General features: G+C 35.0%; 1 protein-coding gene across 7 annotated transcripts in view; it reads left to right on the forward strand.

Annotated features, from left to right (window-relative positions):
* The window catches only part of ATP7 (copper-transporting ATPase 1), an 89,804-nt gene extending 72,203 nt beyond the window's left edge, over positions 1-17,601 (forward strand). For all 7 annotated transcript variants that reach the window (XM_085956871.1, XM_085956868.1, XM_085956869.1 and 4 more), the window contains exons 15-28: positions 587-746; positions 1,715-1,808; positions 2,517-2,714; positions 4,001-4,154; positions 4,379-4,532; positions 6,357-6,504; positions 7,594-7,732; positions 9,322-9,464; positions 10,809-10,901; positions 11,014-11,124; positions 12,920-13,069; positions 14,324-14,394; positions 15,230-15,352; positions 17,022-17,601. In XM_085956871.1, the coding sequence (XP_085812997.1) occupies positions 587-746; positions 1,715-1,808; positions 2,517-2,714; positions 4,001-4,154; positions 4,379-4,532; positions 6,357-6,504; positions 7,594-7,732; positions 9,322-9,464; positions 10,809-10,901; positions 11,014-11,124; positions 12,920-13,069; positions 14,324-14,394; positions 15,230-15,352; positions 17,022-17,124 (1,841 nt within the window). In that variant the 3' untranslated portion in view covers positions 17,125-17,601. The remainder of the gene's footprint in view (positions 1-586; positions 747-1,714; positions 1,809-2,516; positions 2,715-4,000; positions 4,155-4,378; positions 4,533-6,356; positions 6,505-7,593; positions 7,733-9,321; positions 9,465-10,808; positions 10,902-11,013; positions 11,125-12,919; positions 13,070-14,323; positions 14,395-15,229; positions 15,353-17,021) is intronic.
* The last annotated feature ends 3,111 nt before the right edge of the window (positions 17,602-20,712 follow it).

A 20,712-nucleotide genomic window follows, 5' to 3' on the forward strand; every position in this document is an offset into this window, starting at 1 on the left:
ATTGCAAGACTGCATGCATATGAATCACAAATGTTTAGTCGCTTCTGAATTTTCACACGACAGTTACGCATATGCACTAGTACGATAATGACAAACCTACCGGAAAAAAATATGATCTACACCATGCAGAGAACTTTGATGTTCACCAATTTTCAAAAATAGTCTGAACCTGTCAAATAGCACCAGACAACAATAACAAACACGTTCGCTTACGCTTGAAGAATGAAATTGGCAAGACAGTAAGAAAGTCAGCACTTTTGTGTGTATTAATTATTATCGCTTTAGTATTATTTATATGTTATTTTCACCAAAAAACCCATGCATGTATAAACTGGCTATTAATTGCAACATCTTGGACAATACATTATTACTGTAGATTTGGTAGTAGACAGAGCAACTACAAAATATGTACAACATTCCGATCATTTGTTGACAATATGTTTCTTATTTAAGATTCTGAGACCTTTCAATTTTTTTTGCATTCAATTATTTGGATTGACATTGTTCGAATAAGTGAATTTTTTTTACTAAATTCTCATACAGCAAAAGAGTGTGCAATATTTGATGTGTTACCATCACATTGCAGGGTCCGCAGTGATAGGGGGGAGTGTGAATCAGAGTGGGGCGATCCTGGTGCGGGCGACACACACGGGGGAGAGCGCCACCTTGGCGCAAATCTGCCGCCTCGTTGAGGAGGCACAAGTCAGCAAGGCGCCTGTCCAGCAGCTGGCTGACAAGATCGCCGGGTAAGACACTGCCGTTTACCACTTTTACCATCTGTCAATATTATTTTAATAAGGTGTCCCACCATTGTGGGGTTTTATTTCAAATATTACAATTGCCATATTAATTTATTTTATATAAAAATTCTTTTTACATACTTGATATCATTTACCTTCATACATTTATATCAATTTATTGTGATAGGTATTTATCATGAATTTTGGAGTTTTAAATACATAGATAGCGAATCCAATTAAAATTATCTTAAATAATGGATCTTAACACTGTTATAACAGTACATAGCACAGAGTGAAGTGCACAGATGTCATTTCCCATGTGCAAGAAGTAAACGGTGTTTTGAATAAAGTTTATGATCGTTGTTACCGACAGTTTTTATAGTATGCCTGCCGCATCTCTTTGTCTCACTCGGTGCTCCTTATAGAACCTTACTTACGATGTTGGTACATATATATATATATATATTATATCGTCTCTGTTCTGGCAGAACACACTAACTGGAGAATACTAGTTTTGAGTAATTTGACTTTGAAGTTGTTAAAATGGTTGAAATGGTCTATCATGTGAGTTTATTAAGTAATCGTAAAAAGGATGACTTTAAAATAAAGACTGTTTATTTATTAAAGAAGGTTTCCTGACGGTAAAGTTTGAAATAAGGAACATTTTGGTATAACTAACTCAATAAGTATGTCATTTTTTCGAATTAGTGTCTTCTGCCAGAACAGTGACGGTATTGTATCAAATCCAATTTTTCGGTAAATTGTAACAGCATGTGATCAAATATTTTTAACCAAAATTTATACAGTGGATAAAGAAACACACGTTTTCTATCGTGACGACTGAGCGATTGTGGGTTAACCCCATTTTAAACATTTTGTCTTCATTTTAATGCCTCACAGATTATGGGTATATTTGATATAACGTCGATTAGAAATATATAAATGTCTTATAATTTTTTGTTACTCCATTTTAGATATTTTGTGCCGTTTGTGATTGCTCTGTCACTCATCACCCTAATCAGCTGGATCATAACGGGATACATTGACATCAACAGGCTTCCACACAGCGTAAGTATTTTACAAAACCTCCAAAACAGTGTTTCCCAAAAGCCGGTCCACAAATAGACGTCAATCGATGCGATAGTCAAGAATAAGGAAAACTAATCGAGTTGTCTTTTGATGGCATTTTGGTATCCAGACATAAAATACAAACATTTTTAGTTCCAGACCCATTTAAGTATCGTTCACAATTTCGACTACCTATTCATTTGAAAAGATTTTTGAGCTGTCAGTAAAAAAAAACGAAACAGAGAAACCGAATGGATGACAATGCAGCGCTTGGTCTCTCCGAAACAATTCTGAAGTCATGGTTATATTATTAACTATTCTAATTATTTCAATTAACAATTTATTTTTTTGTATTCGCAATCAGAATGTTGTCTATTACGTATATGTGTTATAATATAAGAATTAACAACTAATAAACAATACTATATTAATTTATAATAGTTTATCTGTGTTGACGGCCTCAAAATATTTTTCCTATACCAGTCTGAAGATGTAAAAAGGAGGTTTCCACCCCAAAAGCCATTACAGGGGAGAAATTTTAAATAAGGACTATTGGATAAATAATTCTCTTTCACCAAAACTGCTCTTATGCCCTTTTGACATTTTTAAATCTTGTGTGTAATGACTCCTCCTGGTTGACACTTCATACTGTAAGTACAGTTACACTGTTAGCAAGCGAGTATTATAATATTGTATTTGTTTTTACAGGGTATGAAAATGGGCAATGGCACAGATACCGAAACAATTGTGGCGACAGCATTCCACTTTGCGCTGAGTGTGCTGGCGATCGCGTGCCCTTGCGCTCTGGGATTGGCCACTCCTACTGCAGTGATGGTAGCCACCGGCGTTGGTGCAGGATGCGGCATTCTCATCAAAGGGGCCGAACCCTTGGAGAATGCTCACAAGGTACAATAAGTTAACATGTGAATATTTCTACATTAAGTACAACTCTCTGATCCCCTGTGTGATTCATTTAATTAAAATTATCAATTTCAATTCAATTAAAAATTTTAATGACATTGTAAATGTGTGTATCTTGAAATGAATGGATAGAGATGAATTGTCAAATGGCTTCTCAATATAACTATATATCGTAATTATTTAACTATGCAAGTTCACAGATTCAGCAGAACATGTGGAGATATTGGCAAGATATTTAAATGAATAATCCACAAATATGTAAAACACGTTCGTATTGAAAAGATTTTTCAATTTCAATCTGGTAACATACGAAATATAAATTTTTGTCTGATTACTGAATCTACCAAATTATGTAAAACGTACCAGAAATTCCATCAAGTGTTTTAATACAGTAGGCGCTCGTTAATCCGGCACCCATATTTTTTCACCTATGCCGGATTATTGGATTTCTAAAAGTAATAATAAATAATCTGTCAAGGTCGGGCACCGAACTGTCGAGTGAACGGCTCTCCGCTCTGTAATCCGGCAGTTTAATGTGAAACCTGCCAGATTATAGAGCAGGAGAGCTGAGTTGCAAAATGCCAGACTATTGAACGTGCCGGATTACCGAACGCCTACTGTACTTATATTCCATAAGCCGGCTCGCACATCAAAACTCGTCTCGTCTGCAACGTGTCGTATATGTTGATGTGACATCATTGTTATTCACAAAACACACGTTGCCAAATGGAGCTCCGCAGATTGATGGAATGCGACTTTTTAGTTTGAAAAAAACATCTAGTGCTGCTATCAACAAATCGCATGTATCTCGGGTTGCGAGTCGAAGACGCCAGAACGCATACACACACCTACGAATTGGTCATTCCTATGCCGGCTCACTGGTCGCCGCATCCAAATATCTATACGTTTCGAGAGGTTACGTGTGACTGTCGCTAGGTAGATGTGTTGATTTGTGGCTGTGTGGCAGACAAGGCGACTTTAGAAGTGAAAGCCGGCTAAGTCTCCGTTTTGCTATAGACTAATTATTCTGCTTATTCCGTACTAAGATGTTGAGGTTAGTAGTTGATAATTTACCTACGTCAATTTCTAATGGCGTGCTTAGACATGAGCTGAACATTTTAACATAAAATTTGTATGACTGTAATTAGCATTTTAGAATTCAACACGAGACCTAATGACTACGTATTCATTATTTTGTTACACTGTTCACGTCCTCACCAATGGTCGGATTTCATTTAATATTAATAAGCAATTAAATCATATTTTTTTAGGTAAAAACAGTAGTGATGGATAAGACCGGGACAATCACAAATGGCCAGCCGACAGTGGCCAGATTTATTTTCTTCCGAGAAGTCAAAGAACTTGCTACCCTTTTGGATCTACTACTCACAGCTGAATCTAACTCAGAGCACCCTGTTGCGTCAGGTAATTGCATTATAGTTTATATTATAACGCCCGCCTCTATTATCCATGGACCATCTGTCTGAATCAAATTTACATGTTATTTTTTTCTGTTTGTTTGGATCTAATAATTATCAATACAATTAACTATATATTTTTGGAACTTGTGTCATCTTTCTATCTATGATTAACACTATATCTAACCTAGCATATGATTCATAAAAAACATATTTTTTATTTTGTTTTAGCAATAGTGAAGTTCTGCCGAGAAGCCATCGGCCCAGGTTCTTCTGGGCAATGCTCTGGGTTCACTTCCGTCCCGGGTTGCGGGCTCAGCTGCCGGGTTTCCATCAGAGACTCTCAGCCGCCCAACGAATTGCTCAATCTCATCAATAAAATTAGGTAAAGCAGTTTTATCCACAAAAACTTACCTTCCTAAGTTATCTTGACCTTTTCACTGCCAGGCAAATTTGACTAGGATACCTCTAGGCTAAAATAATAATTAATATTGTTCTGAAAATATACATTAACTACTACTCACTTTGCTACGACGTCGACAAGATCTCGTGAGTTAATTCACTTATGACCTGATGGTACATTAAAACTTTGGTGATCAAACTCACTCAGGTTCACTGCCAATCACACGTTTGTGCCGAGTTGGGGGCGTGCGCGGGGTGCCGATCTCGCACTTACGCGTAATGTTAGTATAAAACTTCTATGCGTTATCAAAGTGGCTTTGAACCTGCCAACAGGTTCAATGCCACTCTGATAAAGCATTAAAGATAAACGATTAAGGGCCCGCTGAAGAGCCCGCCTTTAGTATAAAAAGGACCTCGGCGAACTACGGCGAACTACGTCAATTTAAATCGATCTTTTCGCAAAAATCACTAATCATCTGAGATTTTATTTCAAGAAATATTATTATTATTACTGATAATTTCTGCCGCACTGAGAATTATTATTATTTTATGAACACCTGCGACATGAAGCCGATCAGAAAACAGGGCTGTCAAAATAATATTAAGCATTCATATTTTTTAAATGTTAATTTCATCATGGTTTTTAATCAAACCTGTGCAAGTACGTACTGATAACTTGGGTGGATTTTGTAGCAAACATACTATTGATATATATACGGGTATATTATTATTATAACCCAATTCAAATTGAACATAGGTTGATACTCAAATACTATTATAGTATGTTTATGATTTCGAGAAAATAATACGATGGTATAATTAATCCATATCAATTATTTGAAAACATTACATTCGCACTTTGCACAAAATTACAAACACATTCGAAGTTTGCCGCACACGTACAGACCACGTGATATTTGTTTACGCAAAATCGTCGCTTTTCAAAATGGCGAATTTGATTACCAGATTTTACTGCGATGAATCAGTATGTTCCTTTTTGTCTTTTTTTATTCGTAGGTTTGTTTACTATGTACACCGAGAAATTTCCATTTATAAACTCGGAAACGATTTTTACAGAAGAGTTTTGGAATATAATGCAACCAAAACTGGAAAAAATTCTATCATGGGTGTTGACTTCCTGAATTAGCTAACCCCAGGTCCATGCCACTACGTGAACCACAGTGGATATTAAGCCATTTCCACACTGGCAACAAGTTGCTGGCAACCTCATTAAATTTTACGATACTTACCATAATTGCTTAAGAAATTTTACAATAATTATCGTAAAATCTAACGAGGTTGCCAGCAAATTAACTTGTTGCCAGTGTGGACCCGGCATTAGATGCACAAAACTTAAATAATATATATTATAAATAAAAATTTAAAATTATAAATATATATTATGATTTATGTCTTCGACAGCCCTGATGAAATAAATGTAAAATATGAGTCGGATCAGTCACAGAGCAAATTTATTAACACAAACAACTTTGACACGACCTTTTTATATTTCAATTCTCAAGGCCATTTCTGTAGAACGTCCTCTTAAGGATTAACGATAAAGAATTAAATCATAAAAGTTAGAATTTGAAAATATTTCAGATGCGTACCTACTTATTAAAAAAATATTTGCAATGATGGTGCTTCAGCCTTTGGCTTAATTGGTTAAAGCACATGCCTAAGCAAACGAACGACATATGGTCAAATCTCACTCGATACAAGATTTTTTTGAAGAGGCTTTCAGAAAGTTGTTAATACATATGTCTGTACACTATCGTTAAAATGGATTTTATTTTGATTTTAATAGTTCAAACAAGACTACCGTCCACCTGTTTGGGGATGTGGAGATAGAAATATGCGAAGACAAAGGAAGTAGACACCGAGCTCGACTCAACAATATTCTCGATGTGGCTGATGATGACAAAATCGTCACAGATTATGGAATCTTGGGAGATGTACGTTATTGATTTTTATATATTTCTAAATGCATTGCTCGATTAATCGATTATGAATATCATAATATGATATATATATATATAATATATCGAATATATATTATATATTCGAATCCCTTTAGTACTAGACTACGACAACTACTAACTTAATGCTCGCAATACTCACCGCCATCCTACTCATTAAAGTGTTTGCAGTTCAGTTCCATATACAAAGTTTGATTTAATTACCTTGCATTTTAAATCAATGGATCTTGAGACACCTTTACCCATAACTAATATGAAGTAGAGGCAGAAATGGTAGTCCAATTCGCACGGTACTGGCTTCTCATACCAGGTGTTTCATATTCGATTTCCGGTTAGGTCACAATACATCTAGTCGCACTCGTTTTTTACGATCACGGATATAGCAAGATTTCGGATGTAACAAGGAAACATTCGTTGACATTTTAGTTTATGATTTTTTCCATACATTTGTTCACTTTTATAACGAGCTGCGTATCGGTTATACCGAGCTAAAATATCGTCAAAAATTTTCTTAAAACTGTTAATGTGTCAATCGTTTCAATAACATTTTGATGCTAAGCAATAAAATCCGACCGGACAGGTTGCCGCCGGATTCGGATTACGTTTATGACACTAGTTAAGTTTCTAAGTACCTACCTAATTGTTGTTTTCGTCGACAATATTGAAAAAGTATACACGTATATGGTTGAAATCGCATATAAAAAATCCAATGTTTGTGAAGTCTAGGTAGCTACCAGCGTTCATTACAATAAACAACTTCTTTTGTAGTATATGAATCCCATGCTTGTTTCGGGGAAAAATTCTAATTGTGTATTTTTGTTTGAATTGCGACTTTTTGTGTTATGTGATGGCTCATTTAAAAATACCTATTCTTTGATATAACGAGTAACGCTTATAACGAGCAAATTCAGTCGGTCCCATCTTCCTCGTCTTATCTTTCTTATCCCTGGGTGTTTCTATGGACTATTGTGGTGTAAAAAAGTTCTAGCTGTAGTTGTAGCACAACAGTGCTTATGAAAGTGTATATAAAATAATATTCTTTTGACGGCAATAATTTATTTTCAGCCTAGCAATGAGTACATGTTGATAGCGGGCAACAGGGAGTGGATGCACCGACACGGCATGGTGCTTCCTCCTCACATCGAAAGCGCTCTCGCATCTGAAGAAGACCATGGAAGAACGGGCATTCTGTGCGCCATAGACGGTAATTTGGTTATCAATCAATTATAATGTTTTCATCTAAATAATGTCACTATTTATTACAATGTTTTCAAGACTATTATTCATCATTCATTGACTTTATCTATTCTATACACAAAGTTGCTATCAACGGTAGTTTGTCATATTTATATATTGAGGCAGTTAATTATTACAATAAGTTAACCGTCTGAACTGTCAAAAAATTCTTTGTTTTAACCTGTTATATGCCGGGAGTTTTAGTATGGCCGTGCATGAAAGGCCGCGATTTTCTTTTAAAAAATAAAACCTAATAAATATATATTTTTTGGCAATAAATTAATAGTGTATCATATAGACTTACCAAATAAATGCACTATTTGTCATCTGCTTCGCCATTTATTAAAAAAATCAAAACCAAATATTTCACAAAACGTCAGGGTTGTCACAAAACTTACACACGATTATAAAACTGTCATAAAAGAAATAAACTATAAAATCACAATATTCCAGTATTCCACCCGTAAAACAAAGTTAGGTTAGCAATGCAAATATTACAAGACAACTGACTGATATTGTCAACACGTGTGTGTCAACCCTGCTGAGCGACACATATCGGTAAAGAGATGAAGCTATTTTAAAACACTGATTTTAAAACAGAAAAATGTTTGTGCAAATACAAAAATATTACACCATGATTCCAAGAGATGTTGCTGTGTTTACCATATGCTTGTATTATTAAAATAATTGTCATTGGATAGTAAAAATAGGTGTCAAAGTGGACCGTATATATACGGTCGTGGCATCTAACCGGTTAACAGCACCTCACAGCTGTATTAACTTTTAAAGCGAGATGGACAGTTTAGACGGCTAACTTATTTTAACAATTATAATACCTTCATACATAAATATGGTAAACTACGGTGATAGCTGCCAATAGCCATCTTGTGTATAGAATAGACCTACAGTAGAGTGAAACCATACATGCGAATTCCAATAGATTTGGTTGCAAATCTGTGTAGTAGTGGCAAAAAGACCTAGGTATTAACAAAATCTGTAGCAAAACCCTCATTTCATAATTTTAATAGCCTCGTCCAAAACCCGATAAAAGGTTGTAGGATTCCAACCATTCTGTTCTCAGAAACATACATAAAAGTATATCGTCATTGTGCCATCAAAGTCGGCTATGTGCATAAATATCACAAAATAGGTTTTTTGCACCAAAATTTTTATAATAATTCCTTCTATACCAAGGAAAAAATATAATGATTATGATAAGATGTATTCTGGAATTGCTTTAAAAAATATGTAAATAAGTATAATAGACAGACACTGTAATTCGCATTGTTTTTAGCCTCTCCTCTAACGTTTTGAAAAATACACATTTGAAAAGTAGCCGATTTTGTAGGCGCAATGATGATATTTAATTTTTGACTGCATAATTTAAATATTACGACAGTCAAACTTTATTTTCTGCGTGTGTTAACAATTTATGTGATTGATTATCAATAGCCAAGTTGACATTGAAAAAAAATGTGTCATGCTATATTGCACCTCCGGAACCGAACCCTGAAAAATGAGATCCATAATATTATTAATGTATATTTTTCGCCGCAGGTTACATTTGGTGTGCTCTATCAGTGGCGGACCAGGTGAAACCAGAAGCTGCGTTGTGTGTTCGTGCTCTCAGGCGAAGAGGAATGGGAGTTATTTTACTCACCGGAGACAACCGAAGAACAGCGGCTGCTATCGCTGCTCAGGTAACTGTACTACGGTTATACACAAGTACAATATCATCATCAGCCTGAATCTATCCACTTCTCTCGGTCCTGTGCGTTGCATTGCCATATACTTCTGCAGAAATTTATCATTTCATCGATCTAGCAGCCTCTAGGACGTTTTGTACCTCTTGGATACCACTGGATGACTAAATTTGTCACCAAAAGCACTCCAGCCTAGCTTTACTCTACGAACAATTTTATCCCAGATAGATGTAGTTTTTCGCCTGTTCGAGCTGAGTGCCATTGATGAGGATCTCTTTTTGGCTCGCAAAGCAGTTGAACATGACTTTCGTCTTGTACAATATAACAATTTAAAAAATCTTTGCTTTACAACAAAAGTTGCAAAACCTCATTGTAACCTCCTCTCTTCCAATACAACAGCTAGAGAGCCACCAAGCGAGGATTTTATCTTATGGGGTTGGTGTATTAATTAACACTAACTTCCACATGAAGACCTTGTTGTTAGACCCATAAAATTTTGCTGTTGATAATTACTACAAAACACAATTATCAAACGCTTACACAGAGAGCTATGAAATTCAATTCCACAATAACAATCAAACAGGATTTTATATAAAAAAAAACTAAATTCATCAGCATAATAATGCATTGTATCACTTTTACACATGCATGGATTTACTTGCAGCAATAGTGAGTATTTTAATCTATCGTGATAATAGCTGTTTAAACGTAAAAGTGCTGACTTTCTCACCAATCTCATTCTTCAAGAGTAAGCGAGACGCAATGTTGTCATTTTATAGTACTATTTGACAGGTCGTAAAAATCGGTTAACCTCAAAATGAGTCTGCGCGGTGTAGTTCGTATTTTTACCGGCAGGTTCGCTACTATCGTTCTACTACGCGATATAGAACAAAACCCAACTGTCGCGTGAAAATTCAGAAACTTCCGAACTTTTTTTATTCATGCATACAATCTTGCAACTTTCATGATAATACATGTTTACACGTACATTTTTTTGTTATGGCCGCGATAATACATACTGTCAGCAGTAAATCCATACACGTGAAAACGGGGTATTAGTTTATATTATCCTTTTCTGTGTATGATGCATTATTATCTGTCCAACGCTATAAACATAATACTTTAGTGCGAAATTTGATGGTTTCGACAGAAAACGAGATATAGTCAGATGGGCACCAAGCGAGAAAAATTGATGCAATATTGTTGATGTAAATAAAGTCAAAGATAGCATACGGTACCAATAATAACATTAAGCCTGCCTATTTTTTTGGGCACTGGAAAAAATCGCATTTTTGCAAGATTAAATTGTTCAACTATGTTCGGTTATTTTTGTATTTTCAGGTTGGCATTACTCAAGTCTACGCAGAAGTGCTTCCATCCCACAAAGTGGCCAAGATACAGAAACTTCAAGAGTCTGGACAAAGAGTTGCTATGGTAAGGAAAACTATTGCTTTTTTTTATCTAAATAAAAGTTTACATGGTTAAAATATGCACCAAAATATCACTGTATAAATGTTTTTATATCTCACTTGTCTTTGATTTTTAGATCGGTGATGGAGTGAACGATTCTCCAGCGTTGGCGCAAGCAGATGTCGGGATGGCTATCGCCTCTGGAACGGATGTTGCGGTAGAAGCTGCCGATGTCGTACTCATGAGGGTAAATAAAGCCAATGACTTTTCTCTCATAACATGATACTAATGTATTTTACTTTTAAGCGCAAAGTTCGCAGGAACGTCTTTTGGAGGTCAAGAGGGGTTTTACGAGGTAATTTTCTCAGTTTGCGCCTCGTAAAGCCCACCACACCACCGTTTTCTGAAGGCTTTGCACCTTACTCCTTCTAATTCAATTAAATCAAAAAATACTGTTTATTTGTACAAAATTCTTGTATTCAAGGGATATTCTGCCCTGCTATTAACCCGGCCGCCGCGTCAGTTTCAATATGAAAGAAGCCCGCTCTGCGGGAAGGTTTTTCTAAATGCTGTGCTTCGCTGTATTATGATAAATACGGCAATTAAAAATAGCTGGTATAACTGTTATCATGCCTAGATACATAAGGTTCGAAGTGCCACACTAAAAAATAGAATCGATTGTTGAATTTAGCTGTATTTACTTCAATGAAACCATTGATAGTCCCTTGTATTGAAAAATCACGGAGCCATGTTTGATGACGTAGACACGCTTGTGCGCCCATAAAAATTAATAAATCACTCACTATAATATTTTACTCATGTTAGAAACAATTAAAAATGCCATTAAAAATATTGAAAATAATAGCTTTTATGTGTGTGTCGCATATTATTACATGTTTTATGGTTCACGTAAAGTTGAGTCCACACTGCTTGAAATATTATAATAATTTCTTTTGTTATTTTTTGAGTGAAATTTGGATTTTTACTAGATTAAACTTTTCAGTTTTATTGAGCATTGTGTTATGTTAGTGATTGTCGTTTTATGTTTTATAAAAAAAACAATATTTATTTTGTAAAATCTGCCTATTTTTTTCTAAGTGCTTTAAAAACATTTTTTGCGTGAGGTTTTAAAATTTTATAAACATTAAATTGCATGCAAAGATAATATGTAATATAGTTGAAAAGTCAATATTCCATGATTTATATTTTATATTATGTTGTATTATACCCGTGTGTTTTTTTTTTATACTTACGTTTATTTATACGTTTTATATATTCCTTCATAGTAATTCGTAATTTATTGGTAAAACTCGCAATCGTCCTAACTAAAATATAATAATATATTATATTTTTTCATTCCGTGTGGACGCATCTTTATAAATATTTACGACTTTCAATAATGAGCTCGATTTATGACTTTCAAACAATTGGGGTGACACATGATGACATGACCATGAGTAATAAAAATAAATGACATAATCCAGAACACAAGTTCAAGTACATATTTAGAAATATTTCGACGACACATTATTTATTGTTTTCGGTTCGGTTTTTTGGTTGTCTTTTATTCCCGCAAACATGGTGTTGTAAAGATCGCGGTGAATATTCAACTTTACAAGGTAAATCACTCGGCGCACACTCGAACTCGAATGAAAATATTTTGTATGCCTAGTGCGCAGGCGCTGTAAAATACCGCGTAGATTTGAACTGATGCAATCGTACCGGCGAATCTCAATAGATCGAGAGGGTTCGAAAGATCGATGATTATGAAATTAAAACAACATATTTTTGACAAAGTTATATAGGTGGAAGTAGGCGGATGGATCGGGCTATTTTTTAATAAAATTCTCAATGCCGCATGAAAAATATTTCTTGCGTTATCCACAGGTCAAGGTTTGCGTATCTGACTGCTATACGGTCGCCCATGTGTTACGTACTAGCTGTATCCTACTGGAATACGGTCGCCGGGAAAGGGTTAATTATCTAGATAAGATTTAATTATTATTGCATTATTATTAATAATAACAATATTTTGTTTCTAGAATGATTTACTAGATGTCATCGGTTGCATAGAACTATCAAGGGTAACCGTTCGCAGAGTAAGGCTAAATTTCCTGTTCGCTTCTGTGTACAATATTTTGGGAATTCCATTGGCCTCAGGAGCGTTGGCAAGCTATGGTTTAATTTTGGAGGTACGTGAACTGATTTTCTGTTTATTTAATGTTACCATAGTACAATTTTTGTAGAACATCATATGAAAAGTAAATATATTATAACGATGAATTAAAACAAGTATGTATAGATTTACACTAATTTCAAGTCAAAGATGTTGAAACAAATCTTCTACAGAGTGGAGCCTAAATGTATGAAATTGGAACAAAAATGGACCTCTGGTCTACCGATTATATTAGCTACAAATGATTTTGCATTTCAGGTTCATTTGAACATAACTTCTTGCTTCTATGTACTATGATATTCCACTACAATTTCAGATTCAACCGATTAGTTAACTATAGTCCGACAACAAGAAATCGGCGATAACATGAAGTCGTTGTAGTTACATATAGAAGACTTCTCAGAGATGTACCTGTCATAGCGGCAACGCGCACATGACATGCGTGTTTAAATAATGTATCGGCTCTCTTTTTAGATGCGACTCCTTTTCTTTTTCGCATTAATCCAAAAGTTTACTAATAATAATCTAACACGGGAGCGTAAAATGAAATGATTTGGGCGTTCCTGATTTGAAAACGGAAGTGCAAGCTGCACTGGATGGGATTGTTAGTTCACAGTTTTCACACCTGGACAAGAAGTTCTTGTTCCACAATACACACACGCAGATATTTCCAAAATAAGCCTGGAATATTAAAATTCATACAATTCGATGGCGTATGATTAAATTTGACTTTAATTTAACATTCTACGCATCTCACATACTGTCGTATCAAAGTAGGTATTTGAATATAAGATTAGCTATAAATTCCCATGGATAGGTACTCCCTCGTCAATTTTATATAGGCAGTCAAATGTAACACATTGAGTATTATTTTTAAAAAGAATAATCACGTAAAACACCGAGAAATGCATATTTACATTATGTAAACAAAGCAATAGTCTTTAAACCTGAATGCGAGCCGCCATTTTGTTTCCAGTGCTTGCAATAGAAGAATAAAAATACTATTACAACCACACATACAGTCATTCAATTCGAAAATAATCACGTAAAACACCGAGAAATGCATATGTACATTACGTAAACAAAGCAATAGTCTTTAAACCTGAATGCGAGCCGCCATTTTGTTTCCAGTGCTGGCAATAGAAGAATAAAAATACTATTACAACCACACATACAGTCATTCAATTCGAAAATTGAACTACCTTCAAAATTCCTAATATGTGTATACGACTCCTTGATTATTGTATTGATTTTTTATATTTTATTTCAGCCTTGGATGGCATCAGCAGCTATGGCGATGAGCTCTGTTTCCGTCGTAGGATCTAGTCTTTTATTGAAATTGTAAGTACATACTTCTTAAAATATTATATTAAGTCATGATTTGGAGCTGTACACACGTCTTTATATTATTTGTCACGTGGTATATGAAAAGCTCTGCTAGTGGAATCCGCATGGGTGTGGCGGGGAACTTGGAGTCGCATGGAGGTCAAGGCTGTATTCTGTGAAGACCAAATGTCGTTTGTTCAACGCGTGCGTGCTACCTGTGCTCCTGTATGGCTGTGAAACATGGCATCTTACTAAGCTTCAAGGGTCTTGGCTTTTGAGCTTTGAGCATTGATGTCTCCGCCGAATCTTAGGGGTACATTAGTACGACTATACCCGAGTTTGTGAGCAGACACAGCAGCCTTCAGTGATTGTGGTAATCACAAAGAAACGTTTTACGTGGCTGGGACATGTGTTCCGGATGCCGCCAAAGAGTGCGACACATCGTACCCTTGTTGCACAGCCTCTAGGATTCCGTCGTCGTGGCCGGCCCTCCTTCGCCTTGCAGAGGTGCTACAAAAGCGATCTACGCGCTGCAGGTCTGGAATGGCGGGAGGCGCAAGAGTTGGCTATGGATCGAGGGAAGTGGCGCGAACTTGTGCTTGCCCTATGCCCCAATGCTGGGTCGTGACAGGGTGAAAGAAAAAGAAGATATGAAAATGCAGAGACTACGCTGGATCGGCCACGTGCATATACCAGCAGTTGCCCTGTCTTTCTGTAACCACTACAGAATATGTGTGATCTTTTTATATCTCAAAGTGGAATGATGCGAGTACATATTATTTTATCCAAAAAGTAGTAAGTAAATGAAAAGAAAAAAAAAATGAATTCAAATATGTTTTTTCCATTACAGGTACAAAAAACCGACTGCTGCGCAGCTTGAAGCGGAAGGTCCAACAGTATTAGATGCAGTCACTGTTGAGAGGAGAGTCACCGACCAATCGACACCTTCCTCTAGGAGCACACCACTTAATCGGTATGATGGTCAAATTGCAAACTAAGAGCCTTAACTTGAATAATTGAAAAATTCCGAGGGACATCTTTTTGACATCGATCATCAATTCATGATGACAAAGACCTCTCTGTGTATTTCATCCATCACTATGTCGTGTCTTTTGGAAACAATCTTTAAAAATATATTCCCATCGTAGATGTTTATAAATTTATAAGGGTTAAATATTTCGGGGAGCGTGTCCGGAAACTTGTACGTATGCAGTTCGCCGTATCACACTTCACCGTGAAATGTTATATCGGAAATATATGACCGTATATTAGAGACCGCCCTTACTGGATAGTACTGGCATAAAATTCATGTCTAAATAAAACACGGTTCTTGTCGGCTTACACTTTACTGGAAGCCAAAAGCAAACAAATTTTGAAATATACTGGATTATTTGTTAGATTAGGTTAGGTTAGGTTTGGTTTTTATTCTTGAATTCATGAATTTTGCCAAAATCAGCTATGAAAATTTAATTAATTAATGTTCCTATTGAATCTAATAAAATTAGAGACCGTATAGTATACGGTCATCTCTTTCCGATAAGAAAGCTCACGGTGAACTGTGCCACGGTGAAATTTTTTATGTACAATTTACATGTAACCAGCGGGGAGAGGGGAGCGAATGCATGGAAGCGTACAGTTTTTGCATTATCGACAAAAATATTCAATATTTTAAGAAATGTACGAAATAGCGAATTGTACAAAAGTAATACGTACGAAAGTCGAGGACCACCTGTATTAGAGTTTTATTAAAAATGTTTTGCCTTCCTTTAGAAGGTTGTAGTTAGTATGACCGAAGTGTGTATTTTTACATCGGACCACATAAACATTTCACATTCAGACTATTGGAGAAAATTAATTATGAAACAGTAATAATTGTTCATTGACTACTATATTTATGAATACCCTGTCCCTTTAAAACAGGGGTGGCGAACCTATGGCACGCGAGATGATTTTGCATGGCACGCGTTTGAAGAGAGAAACAATACCTTTCACAATTATAAATGACAAATTGCATTGTATAAAAATAGCAGGCAAATACTCTTCAAGAATAAGCATTACGTTTAATTTAAATATGTATATAATTGCATAGGTTGGTCTTTAGACTTTATGCATCACATATAATATTATCACACTAACCTCATCAGGAGGCGGGGGATGATAATATATATATACTATAATTTTGATCGATTTACAATGCTTGAAACCACTGTAGCGAGAGAATGCCTTATATGATCGGAGCAATTCTCGTGATAATGTGTGCGATAAGAACCAAACTAATTAATACATTAACAAACAATTTCATTTATACCCACAAAAAATGACTGCACCAAATAAGAAACAAAAACTTGCTGAAGCTAATAGTGGTAATTCTGGCAGACAGTTTCAAAATTAGTGGACCGAAATGTATGGCGGAATTGAAAAAAAGTGATAAAGCTATATAATGTCTGCTATATTATGTGAGTGGTATCTAGAACATCATTTCTTTTAAACTATTTTTAAAAACTATTTTTTCATCATGAAACCCTGCTTTAGAATGTTGAATTGTCAATATAACTCAGTTTTTCATCTACATTCAATTATGTTCAGTGGTAAATTTTCCATGAATGGGTATCAAGATATTAATGAATGTATTTTTTTTATAGATTGTTTGGCCGAAATAAGCCTGCGAAAGTTCGCCTGCTGCAAGACGAAGACGAGGCGCTCAGCGTGGCCTTCACCCGGAAACAGGGCAGCATCAATGCGTGAGATCACCTCTGCTCTTGCCATTTTATCTGGATACTCATCATCACGTAGAAACAGTGACAACGCAATGATATGATATTAACAGTCGTCTTTCCATAACTGCATTAAATCTCTAACAATCCTTACAACCTAATTTAATAGGCCTTGTTACAATTGTTGGTTTGTCTATCTATTATGGTTTGGTGGTTTAAGCAGGGGTAACGTGAATTTTAAAAAACTGTACCTTTACCATCTGCAATTTGTATTCTTGACTCAATGAAAACAATTATGTAAGTACGACTGAAAAAGAGTACACTATTTTTGTTGGACCTCCACGGCCTACCTCCACTATGATGGGTTGGTTTAGGCTGGGTTTAATTGAATTTTAAAACTAACCAGCCCTACAGTAAAACCTCGTTAATACGAATTCCATGGAACCGAAAATCGAAAAAAAATTCAAATTACGAAATATGAAATGTATGGGGGGAAATATTAAAATTTTGATTTTCATTAATTTCGTTTTCGATCATAGATGTGCCTACCGAATTGGGTCATAAAATGTCAGGATTATTTTTATAACCTTCGTAAAATAAGTAAATTTTTGATGTTTTAAGAATTTTCAATGACTGGCTCATGAAATAGTGTACTTTGTTGATTTATTGAATATTTTTATATGCCAGGACTCTGAAATCATTTCGAATTAAAGGTATGGTTTTATATGAAAATAATGTTCAAGGAACTTTTTTTTCGGGAAAATTTAGAATTACGGCGAATTTCGAATTATCAGTGTTCTTACTAACGTGGTTTTACTGTATCTGCAATTTGTATTTTTAGTTCAATAAAGGCAAACAACAAAGTTTGATGTCGACTATTCATGTTGGATCTTAACAGTCTACCTCCACCCTTCACCACTGATAGATAGTGATGTTTGTAGGTGTGGACGTGTGATTTTAAACAAATGTATTTGTTTGCAGACATGTGTATCTCAGTCTGTACTAGGCTTAAGACAATGAAATTCATTTAAAGATCTTCCCATATTATATTAGAACCACTATCATGGAGCCTCAAAAATTGAAACACCTGTGACACATACCATAATTTGATGATCAGGCTTGGGACAAAGAAAAAAAATGTAATGTTTTTTATATCGAAACATGGCGTTTTCCACAGTTTTCCTCCAATTTGCTTTTCTTCAGATTTAGACTTAGGAGAATATTTCAATGGATTATCTGCGGCACGGAATTGTGCTTTGTTTTCTACTAGCCTCATTCCTGTTGGATTTGGCATGAAAACTTTTTGACATCCATGTTTGGTATTATATGCCGGATGTCACCAGCCCATTTTACCCGGAGTATTTTTTATGAATCAGAATATTCATTATACTGCCTATCCCGATATTATTAATTAATTTTAAGTGAAAGTGTTAAATCACTGAATATTACTCATTGTAAATAAATTAATATTTTAATTACAGGGTGTCAAATGCCTTGATTTGCACATTTTTTTAAAAATGTTCAACAATTACTTTATTTTACAACATTACTTTGTGCGAGACAAGACAAGCCACAAAATACAGCCAAAAAACACGACCGCTGGTGCCAGAAAGACGCGCTACCATCGATTTACCATGTAGAATTGGCCTTGATGCGTATACAATTTCTATCAATTCAGAGCCATTCATTGGTCGTATTAAATGATATGCTGTCAATAAGGTATCAACTAATTATTATGGTGTAGTTATCAGCCAATGAGATTTTATATCTCAAAACTTAATATGGGCACTGTAAAATTTTCATTTGTAGGAACGTATCCGTGAGTGTAGCGAAAAAATCAAACCTCATCGGTCACTACCATACATTTTTCTCTTTGTGAATATACTACACGGCTATGTTTTTCTGGTTTATTATTGGCATTGCTTTACTGCCCGTGTGTCCTGGCTCTTAGTTTCATAGTAAATTATATTGTTTATTTGATTCTCATAACATTATTACATAGTTTTCGTAATAGATTTTTGGTTTCGAGGAAAGAAGGAAGTAGACTCCAGCTCCTATATCGAGACGTACACGTCACTGCGGCCGTTTCTGGAACTAAAAGCGATGCTATTGGAATGCATGCAAAATGCTGTAGACATGACATAGATGTCAATATATAGAAGCCGAACAGTAGGAAGAACACGCGGTGAAACCCAAAAATCCATTAAATAACAAACAACTCTGAAACTCTCATACATTATATCGTGGGGTTTATACAAAAATATGTATGCTAGAAAACAAATTCAAGGTCTTCCAATTTATAGAATACGCACATAAAACAGAAAGAAATTAGCATTATGCCTGATTTTAGAAGGCATGTTAAACTTTTAATTGCAATTACCCCATACATAACATGACTTCGAGACTAACCAACTTTTGGCAGTAACCCTACGAATAGTATGTTAATATTTTTCTGACAGTATAATAATTTAAACTTGAATACTTATACTTCTAATAAATTGCTAAAGTTATTTATAATTTTATATTCCATAATTTCTAAAAAAAATAATTAAATTGGCTTACTTCATTGTACACATGAATGTATGTTTTGGCACCCTGTTTATTAATTAATTTAATATAATATCTGTACCTATAGTATTCCTACAATTTTAATCTTTTTATTATTTCTTAAAACTAGTCCTAACCCAGATTATGTTAATAAAATTAATATATTGTTAAAAGTTAATTACTTTTCCTTTAAAATAAAGCTAAATACAAGTAGGTAGCTAGGTAAAAATCAATTAATTTTTTATACATTAAGGATATTAATTTCTTACAAGTTTATTATGTAGGTATTTAAATATGTGACTTAAATATTTGATTGAGAGTCATATGATTCTATCTAACGATTTAATTACTCGAACATACTTGCCAACTCACAGATCATCAACCTTACATCGCAATTACATGCAATGATTCATGCACCCATCGGATCATCTCGACGCTTCCTGCAATTGGTTTAGTGTTAAAAATTGTAAGCAGGTTAAAAATTCTGCTTGGTGGCTACATAAACAGTCTTCCCTCGTATGTTCTTACTTCAAATCTTACAATCAACATATTTTTGCTTCATATTGTTATTATTCAAATGAATGAAATCCGGCGACAATTTGTTAAAATTATGGCAAATGTCGACATGAGCATTGACAGTGTGTCTGGAGACGGGATCTAACGCCTTCTTTGCATATTTTTGGCTGGTATTGTTATCTCAAAATATTTTAAATGACATTTCTCGATTAAGTCAATCAATCAGTCTACTCATATAATTATACTCTGTTTACACGTGCATGGATTTACTGCTGACTGTACGTATTATTGCGGCCGTAACAAGAAAATGCACGTGTCAACACATATTGTATTATCGTACATGTTGCAAGATTGCATGCATGGATCAAAAAAGTTCAGAAGCTTCTGAATTTTCACGCATAAATTGGTACTTGCATGGCGGATGCGCATGGAAGAAATACAAACTACACCACACAAAACGTTTTTGACGTTTACCAATTTTCACAATCTGTCAAATAGCATCATACAATGACAACATTCTTGAAGAATGAGATTGGAGAGACAGCCAGCACTTTTA

This window comes from Rhyacophila brunnea, unplaced genomic scaffold (assembly GCF_057557595.1).
Source record: "Rhyacophila brunnea isolate RB1 unplaced genomic scaffold, BYU_Rbru_1.0 scaffold_6, whole genome shotgun sequence".
In the NCBI taxonomy this organism is placed as follows: domain Eukaryota; kingdom Metazoa; phylum Arthropoda; class Insecta; order Trichoptera; family Rhyacophilidae; genus Rhyacophila; species Rhyacophila brunnea.